The sequence below is a fragment of the Larimichthys crocea genome, chromosome XVIII (genome assembly GCF_000972845.2).
Source record: "Larimichthys crocea isolate SSNF chromosome XVIII, L_crocea_2.0, whole genome shotgun sequence".
Taxonomy (NCBI): domain Eukaryota; kingdom Metazoa; phylum Chordata; class Actinopteri; family Sciaenidae; genus Larimichthys; species Larimichthys crocea.
In genome coordinates this window covers 9781026-9801326 of record NC_040028.1, presented here as the reverse complement: position 1 = coordinate 9801326, position 20301 = coordinate 9781026, and the positions used below count along the sequence as shown (strand labels likewise).

Sequence of the window (20301 nt, the reverse complement as noted above, 5' to 3'; positions counted from 1 at the left end):
GAATACATTCATGTAATGTTGCAATGTTCAGATTTTTTGCCGCAAAATTTGCTGTATTTCTGTCTTACATGAGAAAAAGCCAGTAGTGGAAAGAAACTAAGTACATTTACTTAAGTAATCAACTTTGAGGTAGTTAAGTCAAAGAGAGGCATTAGTACCTGTTTAATAGTCATATTATTGGCCAATTCATAAAATTGGGTCATTCATCATGTCTCAAATGAGCCGTCTTTAACTTCCAAGTCCAAGTGGAGTCTCAAGCGATTTATTGTCTTTTACTTTTATTGTGTATGTCAAGTTGCAAGTCATCAAAACAGTGACTGGAGTCAACATGAATAGGCTGAATCTCTGAATTTACACCACTTGAATACTGCACCCTCTACTGAACTACATTTATTTGATAATATAAGTTACTACTTTACAAATTCCGATTATAACAAAACATAATAAACGACTAAAATATGATATAATATTATAGTTTAATACAAAACTTTATTGATTCACATGCTGCCCAGTGAATAAACAAACTAGTTGAAAGTAGCTCTGTCTTTACCCGCTTCAACATTAAAGTGATGCACACATTAATAAATAAATAATTATAATCCAATAATATAATATACATTATCCTAGAATGGGTCATTTTGCATAGTGACAGTATTTCTACACAGTGTCATTGCTACTTTTGCAACATCCAGGTACAAATATTTGTGTCAACAAGTACATGTTGTTCAGCCCTGACCCAAAAGTGCTTTTTATTGACACCACTGATATTTCAAGCATTATCTTTGAACTGAGATTCAAACATTAAAGTGCACACTGTGCACAGTCCCATCCTTCACCTCATTCACACTAAGATTTGTCTCCTTGACATCAAGGATGGTTGTGAACAGAAATAAGTCAAATTCTTGGTACTGACAAGTCATCTAGAAAGAAGTTGATGATGAAACCAGTTATCAGTATCTTTACAGATCATATGCATGTTGCAGTTGTAACAACAAAATGCTGAGAGGAAGTGGTTTTCACAGCGATGCGCTTTAGCAGCTACAACAGTGACTCTAACCTGTGATGCACCCAGTTCACCCAGGAAACATGACCTTGTGTGATACACAATATGATATTCAGCATGTGTTTTAAAACAAATCAAGAACTGTCTCCCAAATGACTTCTAATTCCTTCTTTTATAACAAGAGCTATTCACGTATATTAACAGCTTGGAAAATATTTTTCAATAAACAATGAACTGCATAAAGACAGAAGTGAACTAACATATTTTAATTAAACCTTCACATGTACATAGAACATTTAAGCCACATGACCTCTTGGAAGTGACCAGTACAATAATCAGACAAGAAAAACTTTAAAGAGAGTTTCAAAGATTGTAATACTTCAATCAAAACCATAAAGCACTGTATGTTACTTCTATCAAAGTCAAAATTCAGTTACCTCCGGTCCACAAACACCTCACGCTTTGTGCAACTTTGGAAGAAGCTCAGATTCCCTGAATCTGAATGAATGCCACTGAATGTCTCTGTTAAATACAATATGTGTGCAGAATGTGGTCAGGTGTGCAGTTGAGGCAGAAAATGTGGTTTCAAGATGACAGCTATGACATGTAACAGGCCGGGAAGTCAGTCAGTGGAGTTGTGGTTGCACCATCTTGTTGGTGCTGATAAATGAGGACTGATGATGGCGGTGACGAGAGGCAAAGTCAGCGTTTTCCTTTGTCAGCTGCTTGGTTTCCAGCCCGACACCGGGCAGAGAGGGTGTGATTACGATCTCATCCCGAGGAGATCCTTTTCTCCTGAAAGTCAGAGAAACAGTTCAGAGAAATGGGTTTCAGGTGATGCACATATAAAAGATTAAAATTATCTTCTCACATTCTTTGAATTAGTAACACAAGAAGCAAGAGATAACGAGAAATACTTAGTTTCAGTCTGACAGATAATTTAATATTAGACATTTCTTTGATGAATGACGTTTAAATCCCTTATCTCTTAAACACTCATTTATTCTTATAAATGTATTCATGGCACATCATTAATACCTGCAAATGCTACTCAATGTCGATTTAAGCCATTTGAAGAAGCTGAATCGAGCTGCAATACCTGCGAAGAAATTTAAACTGTTATTAGAAGAAATTAGCTTAATTTCAGAAGAACAGGTATAAATAACCTGTGATAATAGTAATAAAACATTTAAATTTACAACAGAGACTCTTTTAATTGTGTCAGTATTGGGGTTAGTTCACAAGAAATCCGATAGCAGAGCCAGCACTGAGAAAGAGAAAACGCTGCATCCCATTTACCACCTGTGGGACAAATGCCCAACACTTGCAGAGCTTGTGCTCAGAAATGTCGTGAGTCAGACTCCTGAGGCATGCTGTAAATGTGGTGAGTTTAATGCACAGACACTGTGTGTCCCATCTAGCTATTCTAGAAATCCTAAGCCACAACAGCTGCCAGCCTGCCAGGCAAAAAGACCGCAAGTGAAACTTTCAGTCTGAGTACATTACCAGGTCACGTAGCCTGAAGTTACACAAGTTCATGACCTTGCAAACATGCTATCAGACATAAAGAAAGACTTTTCCTCCTTTCAGCAGAAAGTAGATGGATAAGTGAATATAAAAAACACAATGTGCAGTGCTTACTGCTTATTAAAAATGGCTTAATAAAATGCCTTCCTATTTTTCATTTTTAAAACAACTGCCTATACAACAAAACCTACCTTGCAGTTATAGATTTCCTAAGGTATTGGCCTTGATTTATCTAACTAATGACTAAAGTTCAGATCAAACCAAACCGAAGCCATTCTGGACTGATTCAGTGCATCAACTGACTCAGGTCATGCTAACAGGACCTTACCATAAAGATCAGGCTAAGCGTCTGTGAATGGGAAATGAACGGATTGAAATACCTATAGGTAGTCCAGGACTTGTTTTTCCGATGTAGAGGAAGAGCAGCAAGGCAACGACTATGTTTGCTAAGGCATAAATCCACTGAATGATAAACATGATCAATATGGAGCACAGTGCCTGAAAAAAAACAAAGAAATTGTTCATATTATTCATAAATTATGTATGTTAGCTAAAAATCAACTGAATAAAACAATGTACAACATGTAATGTGTAACCTACCCCAATAAGAGCAACCCAGTGGTTGCAGAACTTTGCATATAATGAATGCTGCATGGGTTTGATTTCCAAACTCTGGGGCTCTGTTTTACTGTCAGCACCTGAAAGATGTAATAAAGGGTCAGGTTCAACTAACCTCTATGGTGTCTACTCCTGTCTGGTCTCATAAAGGCTAGTGTTTGATGGTTTAGGATGATCACCTGTGCTGTGATTGTGAGGCTCAGCTGATGAATCTTGCTCAGCATGGTGTATTTCTGAATGCCAATGGTTTTGTGTTTCTTCTGCAGCCCTGGGCTCTTCGCCTTCACGTTGCCTCTCAGCTTCCTCAAGTGGTGGAGCTGAACTTTTATCCTCTCTTTTCTCTTCTGGGGAATTATTGCCGTTTCGGTCCAAGCCATAGCTGTCCATCAGCTTCTGCTTGGTGGTAACATGAGCCTTTCTGCTCTTGCATCTACTGCTCAGTTCTTGCATGGAGGAGGTCTTCTCTGCCCCAGCATCAACATTTGACATTGGGGGAAAGATCTGGTCCATGTCCTTGGTGAACTCCAACAGAGTGCCTTTTCCCTGTAAATTCTCGCCTGTGCTCCCATAGTTTGAAAAAGTGGCCTCTATTAGAGGCCTAGAGCTCTGCCTGGTTGACCTACGCTGGTTTCTTTTAGCCTGGATGAGGGGGTGCCTCTTGTCTTTAGTCTGCAGCTGAAAGGTCATCGCCACACTGAAGTAGGAGTAGTCAACGAAGCTGTAGGTGAGCATGAAGTTGATGCTGACGATGGGGGCCAGCACATTGACCTGACCTATGAAAATGAAGGCCATGGTCAGCAGGCTGGTCAGACAGATAGCTGCCACTGGAGTCCTGTTCGGGCCATGCTGTTAGAGACGAAGAAAGCGTCACAATGCAGAAAGTTATGGCTGCACTACACACATCATCTACGTTAATCATTGTTGTCAAAGAAACAACAAAATGTCTCAATTAAAATAAAGTATTGAGTGCTCTTTAATGGGCACTAGGCTAAATTGGCCATTAAATTCTCCAGCTAAATTAACAATTTAAAAACCCATTTTAATTATCTGAAAACACAACACCAAAACTTGTTGATGTTTTGGAGATACATGGCTTAGATACAAGTCAATACAATGTGGCTAGTACAAAGATTGTCCTGTTCCTTATGATCCTTATGAGATTCTGTGGATCAAGAACTTGAACCTTTTGCCCAAAGGAAACTTGTTTTTCTTTTCTCACTACAGTACTGCAAAATAAACCATTTAATTGTCTGTGTACATTACATCTAATTAAATGTTAACAGTTCCACTCCACAATAAAGGGAAATTGGTCGATAATTTGACTTCCTGGACTGAATGTCCAGGATTGTCTAAAAAAAATTAAAAAGGTGAAACACCATCTGTAACAGGAGGACAAAAGCGCTAACGATAATTTCTCTCTCAAAATAGATAAATTGTTTTAACATGCGCTTTTTAGGCCAGCTTGCTTTCACTCCCCAGGTCCTATCACATGGTTTATAGGAGCACTACTGTGTGCCTGGCGGGCCTCCAGAGCACACAGTACAGGGAGCAGGGCCCTGCCCGTCGCCCCCTTCCTGCGTTTGTTCTAAAGCTTTGATTTGGGCCAAGATGTCTAGAGCCTCATTCCAGCCTGCTGAGAGAGGTCAGACACTGCTGCCATCCACAGACCAGGGAAGTCTGAGGAAAAGTGGAGGTGGACGGGGTCAGGACATGGACGTGACTATGCGTGTGTTCGTGTGTGGTTGTAGCAGCAGTGAATTGTAACTCGTTGCTGTAATGCATTCAGTCCAGTGTGCAGTCTATACTTAGGCAGTCCTGTCATGGTTCATGGTCCACCCACCACACCCACCCACCCCCCATACATCCAGGCTTCACACACGCTTAGGTTACAATACGACAATTACTGCAGGTAATCGAGACAATATTACTATTACAAACTCTGCATGATTCATGATGATTCACCAAATAATTCACTGATTACTTAATTTTAAGTTTAAAGATTCAGTTTCATTTTATTCAAAGCCACTTTTTCCACAATGGCTCGCTCACCATGGCTATTTAATATCTTGCTGTGAACTTCTGAATTCCTAACGGCTCCACCAATCCAACGTTCGTGTTTATCTTTAGACAGTTGGGTTACATTTAAGTGAAGTTTACCCATCCTCGTGAAGGAGGCAGGTTGTGTATGCATCCAGAGAGAAGTACGGCCAGAGAAGGATGCTGTGTATGTATGTAAGAGTTGAGATTAACAACTTATTTACAAGTGATCTAATAGCTCAATCATGTAAACTAAATCTATAAATGCAGTTGGCTCAGTTGTTAAAGATTAAAAGAAAACAAAAAAATGTTGTTGGCATGTGAGCTCAGTAGCTGTTTATGATTCATCCAAAGTACTTTAAGGACTTCTCGTCCATGTTGACTTAAAAGATAAGCATCAAAGATGCTTTGATGCAATATGGTTGAAAGGTTGTGCAAAAAGCCAGTAGGTGGACCACCGGTTGGGGTTGTTTTGTCAAACTATTGCCAAGGTCAAAAAAATGAACGTTTGACGCTTAAATTATATTGTTTAAAAAGACAATGTGGAACGTTTGACGCTTAAATTATATTGTTTAAAAAGACAATGTGGCTTTTAGAAGCTTAACAGCCTGCTCGTCTACCCACAGACTTCACAAATTGAGTTAAGCTACGCAAATCTCACTAGCTAGGCTAACTGATGGCAGACCCATGAAAAATAAATCTATGAGTTTGTCCAAAATTGATACGTGGTGCAAACTATTTGTCACTTTGGTAGTAAAAGGTCCATAATAAAATGTTGGGTCTGATAAAATGCTGTGTTAACCAGATTCTATAATAATGTTAATGTCACTTTAAATAGAACAGTATTACTTCATTTGGGTTATGCACAAATAATAAGTGAAGTCACTGGTGCAAAAACACACACCCTTACTAAGTAATCTGCATTTACATCATGGTGACTCTAGCTAATATTCAGTATACTTTTAATGTCCAGACATCCCTCCCTTTATGGCTCCATCCATCCATCCATCCATCCATCATCTACCCACCCCTCTTCCTAGAAAGGCCAGAGCAGGGATGACCCTCTCTTGGGCGATGCACTGGAGGATCCTGGGTGCTCCATACAGGCCGCCCATGCAGGAAGCCAGGGAGGAGATGTAGAGGCCCAGCAGAAAGAGGAAACCCACCAAGGAGACCTGGAGGAAGAAGGAAAACAAACAGAGGGTGGAAGAGGATGGGGTGGGGTTGAGAGCTCACAACAGCTACACCCAGTTCAGTTCCGCTACAGCCAACCCTTTATGAAAACAATGAGAACTAACCACTGATGGAGAAGTCAAGGCTTTTGAGTCATTGATTGGTTAAAACAAAATCTATTTTTAATATAGGAGTAATATTAGGTGCATTTTATACACACCTTTGCCTTTAATACCACACTGATCGTAAAATACTAGTCCTCTATGTCATGTAGAGACAACTGGTCAGTAATCTTGTTTGCAGCTGGAGGTCTTTAGAAGCACCACCTACTGAGAGCTGTTCATTCATACTAGAACAATCACTGATTCATTTCACAGTTTAGACCCTGAGACAGAAAACACAAACTGACAACTGGCAGGATCAGACAACTCATTGATCACGGCCGAATCACTTACTCTAGTTTTTTATGGCACATCACAAAGCTGTGAACAGTCACATGCATGCTCCTTCTAACATTGACGCTCCATATGGAGCCAGACCAAAGCTCAACGGATGAGAATTCAGAGTTCAAATGTCAAACCTCCATTCAACACACATGTGCTGTACACAGTGTGTGACTGTATGATTTGTACAGCTTTCAAGTGTTTAACAGAGCACCCTCAAAGTAATAAATCAAAGTTACTCACATGCCTAATTTCCAGTGAGCAATTTATCGTTTTCTTTAGCATGCTTTGATTTAAGTATTAGACTTTATTACTTTTACATTATTTAAGTTAGATTAAAAGTATACATTTTAAAGAAATCTTGTTTGTTGTTTGTTGCTTTTGGAGTGCTGCTATCTCAGTTTACACATCTGAATAAAAGTCTCTTCATAATCAGTGCGAACTAGTCAATTTACAATTGAAAAATAAGGTCAGCGATTAATCCAAAAAGAAAAAAACATAGCCGAATACACTACACTGACTTCTGGTGTCAAGGGTTAACACCATCACTAATATGTCCTATGTCATTTTACTTACCACTTCCTTTCTTACCAGTGATTTAACATATCTTTTATTAAGTATATACTTTATTCATTTAGCTAACTGTAACTACCTACTCTGTAATAACTAAATCAAACATCTTTATCATGCGTGCAAATTAAATACCAGTGCACTGGCGAGAAAATGTTATGAAAAGAAAACCAGACAATGATTTGCCTGATAAAATGTGTCTGTACTGAAACTGTATTTGGAAGTAATCAGGTGTTTGTGTGACATGTTTCACACACATACAAAAACAATTACAGTAAATGGCACAATCCAGCTCAGATGAACTGTTGAAATTGATGCATTTACAGGCTGATGTCATCTGTCACCTGTGTTGTGTGGATGGTTTAAGACTCTCCGACCACAGCTCGACTTACAAATACATTTAAAAAAACAAAAAAACAAACCTGTAGCCATGTAGACCCAACTGATTCCATAACATACTGTGTAGTAATGCAGTTACAATCAGATGACAGTAAAAACACATTTAGGAACTGAGAGGAGTAACACAACTAATAAAACATTTTAATCCAATTACCTAGAAGCACATAGGGCAACTGTATGGAAGAGACCTGACATATAATCAATATTTTAAATGGTTTCTGTTTGTTAACATTTTTAAGGATGGAACATGATCGATAAAAGCTTTGTTCAAGGATAGTATATTTAATATTTATCTTGACAGTACTAGCTATGAAATATACATGATATTCTTATCACATATGATATTCTTCTCTTATTCTTATCATCAAGAAAATATATTTAAGGTTATGACATATGACAGGTTATTATCACATAAAATAAACTTCTTCTAATGTCTGTTGATTATCATCTGTTCTAAAACCAGCCTTTATAGTCGCTCTACCACCAAGAATTAGACCACTGTGTGGCTGTAGACCACAATGATTCATCTCTGAATGCTACTTTGAAGGAGTAGGAAAAGTATGCCGCGGTATGGGTTAAGTGTGTGGGTTAAGTGGACAGTGTGTTTCTCCAGCGTGGGACACACTTGTCAGCTACCTGGCGGTGTGTGAAAGTGCTTGGGACAGCAAGTGTGTGTACCGGGACAGGCCCAGTATTTTTCATATAGCAGAGCATGGTATAAATTATCTGTATTTCTGCATGACCTACATGTCAAGGCTGGAAACCACACCACACCACACCACAGCAACAAAGAGGGCAATCAAGGGGAATCCCCTCACCTCACCCCTTCTGTTGAGTCCCTCTCTAAACAGGGTTGAGAGGGAAGTTTACCTTTTCTGCTATCAAGAAGTCATAACGCAGAGCTTCTCTGGTGCAGATGGCCCCCAGGAGGAAGACAAAGACCAGATACAGGAACCACCTGTGGGTCACCAACAGTATATCATGTAGAAATATTAAAAACTGCTGCTGCTATCTCACTCTTAATAAGGGAATTTGACTTCTCCATTGTCTGTTCTTTCCAATGAAGGTGGAAAAGTCTGCCCTTTTGAAGAGGTCTCACAATGTGGCGTGAGACTGTCACTAAAGTAAAATCATAACATTTGAAAGCAGCCTTTTGGATGATTTATACCTGGAGGGAGAGACTCCAGAGTGTTTTATTTGAAAACTATCCTTGTCACGTGTTATTAAATGGATGAAGACATTTTTATTTTCTGACATGTTGATACTAAAACTGGAAGTCGGCCACTTCAGGCTTCAGTCTGTATGATTCCACAGCATTTCTCTGTGTCTGTGTCTGTGTACTTTCACAGCAAACCCCCTTATCTAGGTCAGTCTGTTAAATTTTACTGTAGCTGTAGTCTTGTGTACTGTGAAGCGTGGCGTTTTCCCATTTCACAGTATTGTTGTGTGTGTTTTTGTGTGTTGAGGTGGTGTCATACGAGGTGAAGACAGCTGCCAGCGTTCCCACAGGGATGTTGTTTTCAGGCCGCTGAAGGTCTGAGCTCATGTTGAAGCCTGCCATAACCCCTATGCACACACACGCACACACACACACAGACCGCAAAATTGTACAACAACACAAAAATGTATTTTTAAACTGCATGTGTAGCTACAAGAAAAAAGGGAGGACTGCTACTGACAGGGCTGATAAGCAGTTCTTAATATAGAATGCACCCAGTATAAGAGGAAAACAAATGACGGGGGCAAGCTCACCTGTAGCAGCAGGGAAGAAGACCCCAAAGACTGTGAAGAAGGTTTCTCCTGGGGTGTAATCTGGCATTGTGTTACTGCTGAGCAGGCCAGGTGAATAACCAATGAAGCCATGCTCTGAAACAGGACACACACAACACATAGAGCACATAAGTTCTGAACTAAAGGGCAGGATTATCAACATGTGTTAATGGAGTAAACACTGAAAAGTGTTGAGTGCCGGCTGCAGACAATGCTCAACTGAAGACCGGCATGCGTCACGTCCCCCTTTTTCACAGCAGTCATTTTGACATTTTGATTATGGTTCAGTTCCATTCAGGTCAAACGGAGCCAGAGTTGACACACTGGAAAGGCTCTGCTGCAATAATAAATGGAACTGAACCTAAATTAGTATCATTGGAAACACCTGTGTTGACCTCACTACTACATGTTAAAATGGCTACTGTAAGAAAATGTCTGTTGACATGGGATTTGATCCAACAGTGTTCTCAGTATTTTAGAAAACAGTCTGACCACAAGGTCCATTTAGTAGCTGTTCCTGAACTTTTGATGTCATATGATCTTCAACCACAGGTGGAATTAATTAACTAACCCAAAGCTGTGCACTTCTTCAAACCAGGGGGAGCAATTCTTTCACTGGAGTTTTCATTAATATGAGCTCAAAGCAAACAGAAGATAGATAAGAGATTTCTGAAATATTATGAAGAAAATGTACGATGTATGAGTCAAGGGACATGTAAAAGAAGACCTGATTCATTTAGTAACTTTCGCCTGAGATGATTATTGGTGAGTTTTTGTGCTGCACCTCCTGGAGAAGTTGAGCCTCAGTGGAAATGTAAACACATCAAGTCTGCACCAGGGGATTTCCAAGCGCTCGAGTTCCAGACACCAGGTGTTATATATACCTATGCTATACAACATATAGCATAGGTTTGAAAAATATCACATTATGTTTCTTACTTCTGTACAAAATGGTAATATTTGGCACAAGGATGCTGGTGGCCAGAATAATACTTGTGTTACTGATTTATTACAGCACCAGGCAAACTGGGATTTCATGTCTGCAATTAGAAGCTGTCATTTCTTTTTTTAAATCCAAGTAAACGACAAAAATAGGCAACAAGACACTTTAAAAGTCTGGGCAGGTCAGTTCAGTCTAGGTTAGTTTGTTGAATGTGCAGAGGAAGAGATTGTTCTGCATTGGTCGAGGCCATTTAAACACAATCTGAAGGGCCCGCCTATGTTACAACACCGGACATTTCCCCCTTGGTTATCTTGCGATGGGAAAGAATGTGTTCTCTCAGATTAATGACATGTTTATCCAAAAGGAAGTCGCCACCCTTTTCAGAAGCTCAGCAGCTTCCAAGTTTGAGAGAAAGAATGAGAGTGAGTGAGCAAGAGAGGGAGACAGAGAGTGAGAGAAAGGAGACAGAGCGAGCACACCCTTTTTTTCTTTTGTTTTAGACAGAAGCCAAAACTATAATGGGGTTGGATATCCAAGTTATTTCAAGTGCACATGTTCTCCAGGATAGGAATTTAACAAGGTAGTGAAAACCGACATCAAATGGGACTCTGAGTCCAAACGCTTGTTCACTCTGTGACCCGGTGAGACCGCCCTCTGTCCAAACAATCAGAATCTAACAAATCCAGGGCAGTCAGTGTCCATGTCTGCACCATGTGCTCCCCACCCATATTACAACATCACACTCCAACATTCAACCATGCCAGACCCTATTTAGTCGAGGGCGTTCACATATTTATGAGCTAAATCTCTTTCTAAGAACACAAATTAATCGTTTAGTTACACTGACCATTTGATCTGATGAATTGTGGACAAAAACTGCAAATAAACGTGTCTTCCAAGTAAAACTTACGCTCACATACTCACATCCCTCATTCCATGTTCCTATATAAGGTATGGTCGGGGCAGAAATTTGCTGCTTGGCCCCACATGCCTTTAAGTTCAACGCACACAGAAGACTATAGATGGCAGCTTCATTATGTTTGACACAGAAATCCCTCTAGGGAAATCCAAATCAAATATTGTACTGAGCTACAATTTTGAGTGACTTTGTCCTTCTACTTCAATATATTTTGGAAACCAATATTGTACTTTTCATTCAAATACATGTATTTGACAACATTAATACAAAATGAGCTAACAATACAAACATTTAGCTCGAGAACCTGGCGTGTGAGCACCATGTGATGGGAACTATCTTGACTCGATCAGGATTTAAAGGAGCTTTGACTGGTTGATAATCCAGCCTTTATATTTAGGCTTCATATCGGGCAGTAGCCACACTAGCGACAAGGATGTTGGTCTGGTGATATGTCTACCATTTAGGTCCAGACTGAAATATCTCAGCAACTAATCGATGGATTGCCATGAAATTTTGTAGTGACATGCATTGTCTCCAGAGGGTGAATACTACTGATTTTGGTGATGGCCGGACTTTCTGCCTGATGTTCTGTATTGAATGGATAGCTGTGAAATTGTAGCTCAAAGCACTGCTGTGCCTAAGTGCTCACTGAACTGCCAGCATGGTTGTACACTTTTTGTCTCCTACCAACTACGGCTAGTAATTTGTTCTTTATTTTATATATGTGTTGGAGAAATTAACTATGATGTGGGCTGACACTAATCTATATATAAAAGGCTAAAGTTGTAAACATCTCTTTGCTTTATGGACCTATTACAAACAGCCGATTATGTATATTGTCCGAAGAGCAAGTGCATGGGCAGAGTGGGGCTCAGCATTCCTTGGATAGACTGGAATGTGTAGTCAGATTACATGAGTGTCTGAGGCCTCTCCCTCCATCTGACTGACCTCTTACTCTACCACATTAACCAGGATAAACTGCTGTGCACGGAGAACAGGCCAGGCTGTGATGTTACAGAGGTGGGGCAGGTCCCACTGGGATGATTGAGAACTATATATTATAGCGTGGATCACAGGGAGCGATGATGTAGCAGTCTCTGGAGTAGCAGCAGGCCTCAGATCTCGGTTCCGGCTTTCTCTCTTTGTCATTTTCCAAAAATGTGGGTGAGTCTGGTTAACACCCTAAACCCCAGACCCAAGGAGCACATTATGGCTTCCTGTTCTGTTGGGAATAGGCTTCAACTAAAGGGACTTGGATTGGATAAGGCGTGTCGGACTGCAGAGACAATACATTGGCAGTTTCACTGACCAAACTAAATGGTAAATACACAAAGACCAAAATTGGGAAATGAACTGTACTCCCATTAGGGATGATTAAGCACTATTCTGAGAAGTCTTAAGTGTTTTCAACTGTGCAGTTTTTCAATTCTAACACCACTTGTCACAGAACTGCAGGAAGGACTTGTCATAATCAGTCACTTAACAGATCCTTGTTGGTTGGGGAAATGAGGAAACCAGGTCAGTCTACAGGTACAGAGTTCATGTACATAATACCCCTAAATCCTCATGATATTAACTCAGTCATCAGTGTCCCAATACAAATATTAAAAAATGTTTAGCTGTTGATGCTCATAATAATCTTTATTGTCTGATTTGTGCCAAAAAAAAACCTAGTAATTTAGTCTTTTCTTTTCAAATATCTTGTGTCTGTTGGTATTCAAAACCCTTGTAACTGCATCAAAATCAAGAAATTCTAATCAATGAAACCTTAGATGATAATCCAAATTAAAATGACAATATGTTACAGTTCTAGCATTGTAAGTTTTGCAATAAATGCACCATTAATTCAACTGGGACTGCAACTAACTAAACTTATTATTGATAAAACTGATGTTTATTTTTTATTCGATAAAATGTAATAATACTCATTATAGTTTCCAAGGTGTCCAAGGTGAGATTTTCAAACATCATATTTTTTTTAGATATTCAGCGAAACTTAACCACAGGATGAACATAAAAACTATTTATCTCTGAATTCTTCTAATTGACTAATAGATTAATCGACTTATCATTCAGCTTTAACATTGCCAATATCAGATCCTGCTGTGTATTAAAACACCAATATTTGATAAGCATACTGACAACAGACACGTATATAGTTTTGATACAATACTTCACTTGGCTGACCTCAGACCTTAGCTTTCCCAGTGAAGTACAATAGTGTCTGAAATCTACCACAGTGACAGCTTTTCCAAGTCTACATAGGGGACGTGTTATCAAACCGTGACCACATGATTTTGGCAGTGACTCTTTTTCCTTCAGGATGTGCCTCGGCGTTGAGCGCACGCTAATCTGGGCCGTTTCAACTAGCTAGTGGACCTGCTGGTCCTCTGCCAACCATGAGGTCATCACAACACATGCAGCAGCTCTTAATTGGAAAAACCTGGACTAGACATTATGGCTGGTTCTCCCACAATTCTTTAGCACTACAAACTGGCCTCCTACTATGTGGCTGGGACGGGTGGAGTACAGGGTTTTGTTGTTGTTGTTTTTCCACAAGAGTACGTCAAGTAATCTTGCAAAAACTAGCTACTGCCCACAGTTAGACAGGTACACTGAGTTTCTAGTGTTTTGCTGGAAAAAAAGCAATTGTCTTGAAACAAGACAATTTATAATTATTTTATTTATATATGAGTAGTGCATTACATGTTGCCTGTTTCCATTTTTTTTGTAAGGTATAGAGTTTACTTTGTTCCTGTAATGTCCTTTCAGATAAAGAATAGCTTGATTTCTGGAACACTTTTGTCCTCCCAATGGACAGGACGTTGATAATCAGTGAGAACAGGAAATGTGGGGAAGGACTTCCTGAAGGGCAGCAAAAGAATACAATCTACTCAAAAAAGGCAACATTTCCTCAGCACAAAAGAAAAAAAGAGAAAGAAAAAAAATCTTCTCAACAAACTCACTGCCAGTTTCAGACTCAGCATCTAACAAAACCAACAAAACAAAACCAAACACAGAGGGCAAAGAAAGTTCTCACCGGAGGAAAACATGTGAACGGGCAAAGAGACAGGACAAAAAGTGGTAAAATATGTATCAGAATAGGTTACACAGATAACACTCTCATGAATGAATGAACGGATCTAGTTTCAGTGGGATACCAGACTAGAATACAAACAATAATAAGTGATACTACAGCTACACCTAGTGGGCTAAACAGGCATTACAATTCTAATCAAGCTAAATTCACTGGTTCCCAAAGTTTTTCTCTTCTCTTTGGGAGCCAAACTAAATAAAAAAAAACACCTCTTTGACATTAACTTTGCTTTATATATCTTCATCGACCAGTAACAGTGCGCAAACAAAAAGAGTTTTACTAAAAAATAATTATCTTGAACATATACTAAATACTCAATTTCACGTTTCTGATGAGTGAACAAGTGTGCATGTTTACGTTTGTCCAAACTACCACACAAAAAAAACGCTCCTTCTCAAGAGCAAGATATGCTGACAGCCTTGCATCATCAGACTAGTATCTCTTAATGAGTATTCCTTTCTGAACAACTCAGTTAATTTCCCTTTTCCACAGCAGACATTTTGTTACAGCAGAAAAGGCACTTTTTTAAAAGATATTTTTTGGCCTTTTCAAGCTTTATTTTACAGAGACAGCTGAGGAGTGACAGGAACGTGGGAAGAGAGAGATCGGGAATGACATGCGGGAAAGAGCCACAGGTCGGTCTCGAACCCTCGCTGCTGCGGCAAGGACCGAGCCCTCGCACATGGGGCGGCTGCTCTACCAACTGAGCCAAACGACACCCCAAAGGCACTTTAATTAAAAATGAGTGTTGTGTTCCAGCAGTTAGATTATTAATCTGTGTTCACTGAGTTCTGTTGTTCACAAACTGAAAAAACCCCATCTCTTTCAACTCCACCTCTGTCACACACACACACACACTGTAAACACCATTAGCTGTGGCACTACTATGTTATAAGAAGATTATATGTGCTAGTTGATTTAGATAGAGATGTGTTTTGCTTTCTTATCTCTAATCTAATTAAGTAACTGTACAGTGTACAGTTTTTTTAATGGTATTCTCTTTGTCTTCTTACTCAGTTGATGCTGTTGGCAAGTTTACTTATTTTTCTGCTGAAATTTCTTGGACGTGGTTATGAATAAGAGCGTTGGAATCTGCTTAAACGCTGCTTCAGAGGCCTTGGCTTTAGCGAAATTCTCACTGAATACTTTGAGGATTATTATGGCTTAAAATAGCAACGCAGAGTATTAGAAGACACATCAGGACAGAGTTAACCCTTGTATGTCTGTATTAATCACCCATAGCCCTACCTGGGTCAAGGTGTGTGAAGGTGCCAATGACAAAGTCCAGCGTGGAGACAGCCAGCACAGCCAGAAGCAGCAGCTGGAGTCGGACAATCCACTTGACACCGGCTAGATTGATTCCAAGCAGTGCCAGCAGGACCAACACCGACATGCCGCGTACCGCCCACTGGCTCTGTAAACCCAGCACCTCCGCCACTGACTCAGAGAAACCTGTGATGTACATGGCTCCAGCTACGCACTGCAAAATGGGAGGCAGCATGAGAGGAGAGACAAGATAGGAAATTGTAACGGTGGCATTATTGTACAGACAAAAAGCTACAAAAAAATCTCACGTCTACCTGAAAGTCCAGATTTGTTACTCACCTGCCCAAACACATAAAGAAGGCCCACAGTGCCCCCTAGTCTGCCACCCAGAACGGTAGAGATCATGGAGTAGATTCCTCCACTCCCAATACCACAGTGTTCACACACTCCGATCCCTGACATCACCGTCACTAAAGCAACCAGCACAACCAATGAGACCAGGAGCATCCCGAGCAGCACACCTGTGTTCCCCTGGACAAAATAATACACCTGAGTCACTGATGCAGACAAATTTGGACGCCCGATCTCAAAACAGCTGAACACCTATAAGAGATTTTAGACTGCCCTGTTAGGCCTGAGTGTCTGACAGCGTTTTCCCTCAAAGCACCAAATGAGGAAATATGTTTTTGTGAGAATGATGTCCATCCTGCAGTAGAGTTCAGAGATTTGTAGAACCAGTGCAGATGTGCTTTGAAGCTGTTTTGGCAGCACATGGTGGACCAACACCTTAGTAAGACAGTTGATGTTGGTTATATCTTTAATATGTCACTTGTCTGTATATGCTTTATACATAATTCACTGCACATTTTCACATCATCGAGAAAAAGTCAATCATTTAGTTGTACTTTGTACGCTGCTGTGTTCAAACCGTGTTTACATATGTGTTTTTAATCATACTCTTTACTTTCTCAGGCATGTTGAAGAAATTAGCCTCATTAAACCGGGGAAAACACACACTCACACATTACCTTTGCACAATGAGTAACAAGGAAGAATCTCACTCTGGAGAGGAAACTCTGTCACATGATAATATGCTTTATCTGTCAAGTTAAACCCAAACGGATGTAGCAATTAAGATCAGAGGGTCTTTGTAGCTGTATCCTGTGATGACACATGCACATTAAAGTGTTTGGGATCAGCTGACAGGATGACACATACTTAATATGATGCTTGCAGCTAAAAATAAAAAAAGTCAAAAGCTTCAACGGAGCTAGACAGAGACGTGTAATGCACACAGCCATTGCCAGACATGAGTCTAGAGCTCGAAGAAGTGATAATAAACACAAGATGCAGTACTTTCCGCAAAAGCAAATTAATATTTCACACATGCACATGTAAAAGATACACGTATATAAATATACGTAGAAAAAAGTTTATGTTACTTATTATTTGGTAGACAAAGTCTAAACACGGTAGATGTTATTCTTGAAAGTTGCACATAATTAAAATGTAAAATTAAATAAAAGCAAAAAGATTAAAAATAACCTATAAGCATACAGTCAGAGTCTCTGTGCTACAGTGTGACTAACTGGTTTGGACAGCATTTAGTTGACCCCGACAGAATACATCCAAAAAATAATCCCACAGAGGAAAAGTTTTGTTTTTTGGATCTTTTAGGTTTGTTATTTTGTCTCTTCTTAGTATGTTTGACATCTCTTTCAATGCACATGAAGACAAACACAGTTTGGGCCTGGACATGGCTGCGCAAATGACCATAACACATCAATAATCAGGCATCTTATTATTACAGCTGCCTGATAATCCCAGTTTCTTAAGGTTTACAAGAAATACATATAAAACAGAGGTAGAAGGATCAACGTAGTAGTATGTAGACTAACCACCAAGTATCCGGTACGTAGGAATAGCACCACGCCGAAGATGTTGATCATGCAGGTGGTGAAAACTCCATCCCAGGTACCGAAGAGCACCGGCTCCCACACAAACAGTTTGATCCTCCACCATGGCTGGCTGGACTGCTGGAAACCCTGCTGAAAAACAACAACAACCTGAGCCTAGCTTTTATTTAAGGTGCCTCACCATTCACTGCTGAGCTTTTAAGTCCTGATCATCCTTTCCTTTCCTTTTTATCCCCTGTGTTAATTCACCTTATAGATTTGAACTTTATTAAAATCATTTTATTGTTGCAGTTTTTATGTTTGCTGAATTGTTTTTTAATTTTCATGCAACAAACTTCACTTAAACTTCTTTAGTTAAGTTTTCATTTTTCCTATTGGCTCTTATTTGTTATCGTTGTTAACATTTTTGTTAACATTTTATAATTGTATGGCCTATATATATTATTTATTTTATTTTGGTATTATCTATTCTCCTGGATTCTATTCATTGTTATATATTCCTGTTTTTATTTTGCTCTGTAAGGCACTTTGGGCTGCATGTTTGCATGAAAGGTGCTATATAAATGAATCTATATAAAGTTTAAGTTTAAAGGGCCAGTGTGTAAGATCGGGGGCCTCTATTTTCAAAATAAGGCAGACATGGGATATAATAATCATAACTCTGTTTTCATGTATGTATATCACCTGAAAATAAGAATATTTTTGATTTTGTTACTTAAAATTATCCCTTTATTTCTACAGTGGGAGTGGCTCTTGTTTTATGGAGAGAGCCTTTTACTGAAACACCATGTTTCTGCAGTAGTCTAGAACAAACAAACTAAATACTGACTCTAAACAGAGGCTTTCAAGTGTTGTTTCCCCTTTTTACACTAGGTAGGCGAAGGTGATGTGAGGAGATTGCAATGCAGCAATGCAGCACTAGATGCAACTCAATTTTTTACACACTGGACCTTTAAGTTTAAGCACAAAAAAGAAAAAAAAATGCCTCTAACTGCAATTTATGCAGAAGGTTGTTCCCTCATTAAATTACTGATAGAGCAAAGAAAAAACCCTACCTGTGCATCTTCATGAAACAGGTCATAAACATGTGTGTTGGCATTGGTGTCAGGGACTTGCTCTTTCAACAGCTCTGCTCCATCTCCCTCCTGGTCACAGGTGTGCACAGTCCAACCTATTGGCAGGCTTTCCATTGCAGCCTACAGGTGCAAACAGCTGCATTACACTTCAGCAGATGCCTTTTGTTTGCTCAAAGTTAATCATACATTATGTGACCGCATTAATAAATCCTGTTCACCTGGGAGACACCCGGATACAGCAGGGTGTGCCAGACTGACATTCAACTATTGACTCAACTAATAAATCAGACGGAGCAGGCAGCGGTTGTGTATGATATAATAGAAAGTGTCATTAGCCTCAAAAAGCATTGAACAGATTTTCTAAAGTGTTTTAACTCCATTTTCAGATGCATATCAACTCTCAGTGTCCTTTTGAAAACATAAGAAAATATTTAACTCTTTCAGCAATTAGGCTGTCGCATTTATGTCAAGCACGAGTAGCAGAACCTCGCTACTCCACCGAAACAAAACCTCATTAACAAAATTGTCAATTTAATGTTTCCCGGTGGCAAAAAGTTGAATAAGTCTCACTAATCTTCTCCGAAATACTCAAATTCACTCTTAAATTCAGCAATAACGAATTCGGCTTAGGTATAAAATTCATTTAAATTATCTTTCCCCTCCTTTAATCCTTTGTAGAGAAAGTAAGTTTGTGTCAGGAGAGCAGAACAAAGTTAAAAGTAGGTGACGCTAATTCACAAGACAAATGCTACTCACCTTTTTTTTTATATTTATATAGTGGCACAACGTTGTCTGCATTCATGAAGGTAAACTCCAATAGTCCAATATCAGTCCATGCCGAGGAAAAGAGCAACAACCAGCTATCAAAATGACAAAATGGTTCATTTTTCCATTGTGTCTTGAGTTCCAGTGATGCCTCCACAGTGTGCACAGGAACCCTGCAGCTCCTCCCGCTGTAAACACAAATGTCAACAGCCAGCAGGTAACTTTTAAACAGGTGTGCTGCGGCTGCTTACCTTCCAGGGCGTGTTGCTGCTTTGCACAGTGATCTTGTGTTGGTTTTGGCAAGACCTGCAGCAGGCAAGGCTGACTAATGATTAAAGCTGAGAAAAGCACTACTGAATGTCCTTATCTTTTTTTTATTTATGGAATTCTTTCCTAAAACATGTTTGCACTCAAGTTTTGGGAAAAGGAGATTATGTTTTAGAGCACGAGGCCTAAATAAGGATGTTAGTGACTTTTTTTCAGCCAGTCTACAGTCATATTTTACCCATGACTACAGAAAGTGACATATAGAGAGTATTTCTGTAGATTTAACACATCAGAATATCTAATAAGTAATAGGAGTAATTTATTTGCATTTAGTAGATGGCAAACTGGAGAATTTTACAGCATACTTTCTCTTCTCTTAGTTACTAAAATTACACTTTCATGTGCAATTTTAATAACTTTGATATTTGACTTAAGTCACTTTTCAAGTTCTTCAGGTGAAATGTCTTCACAGATCTACAACCAAGACAAGTTGCCCAGATTTAACTCTCTCT

The 20301-nt window shown here is 39.4% G+C and overlaps 1 protein-coding gene across 3 annotated transcripts; it reads right to left on the bottom strand.

Annotated features, from left to right (window-relative positions):
• Window positions 1-327: 327 nt before the first annotated feature.
• slc12a8 (solute carrier family 12 member 8) lies at window positions 328-19863 on the bottom strand. Of its 3 annotated transcripts, XM_027290782.1 has the most exons (15): window positions 19774-19863; window positions 19514-19710; window positions 18737-18877; window positions 17664-17813; window positions 16105-16296; window positions 15748-15979; window positions 9523-9636; window positions 9249-9336; window positions 8641-8728; window positions 6214-6360; window positions 3328-3994; window positions 3131-3228; window positions 2911-3028; window positions 2042-2102; window positions 328-1798 (listed from the first exon to the last, which is right to left on the bottom strand). In XM_027290782.1, the coding sequence occupies exons 2-15, from the start codon at window positions 19553-19555 to the stop codon at window positions 1630-1632; spliced, it is 2307 nt and encodes a 768-aa protein (XP_027146583.1). In that variant the 5' UTR covers window positions 19556-19710; window positions 19774-19863; the 3' UTR covers window positions 328-1629. The 3 variants fall into 3 exon arrangements, with proteins under 3 accessions (XP_027146583.1, XP_027146584.1, XP_027146585.1); XM_027290783.1 differs by having other exon boundaries at window positions 17664-17810; window positions 19514-19789; XM_027290784.1 differs by lacking the exon at window positions 16105-16296 and having other exon boundaries at window positions 19514-19789.
• Window positions 19864-20301: the final 438 nt, after the last annotated feature.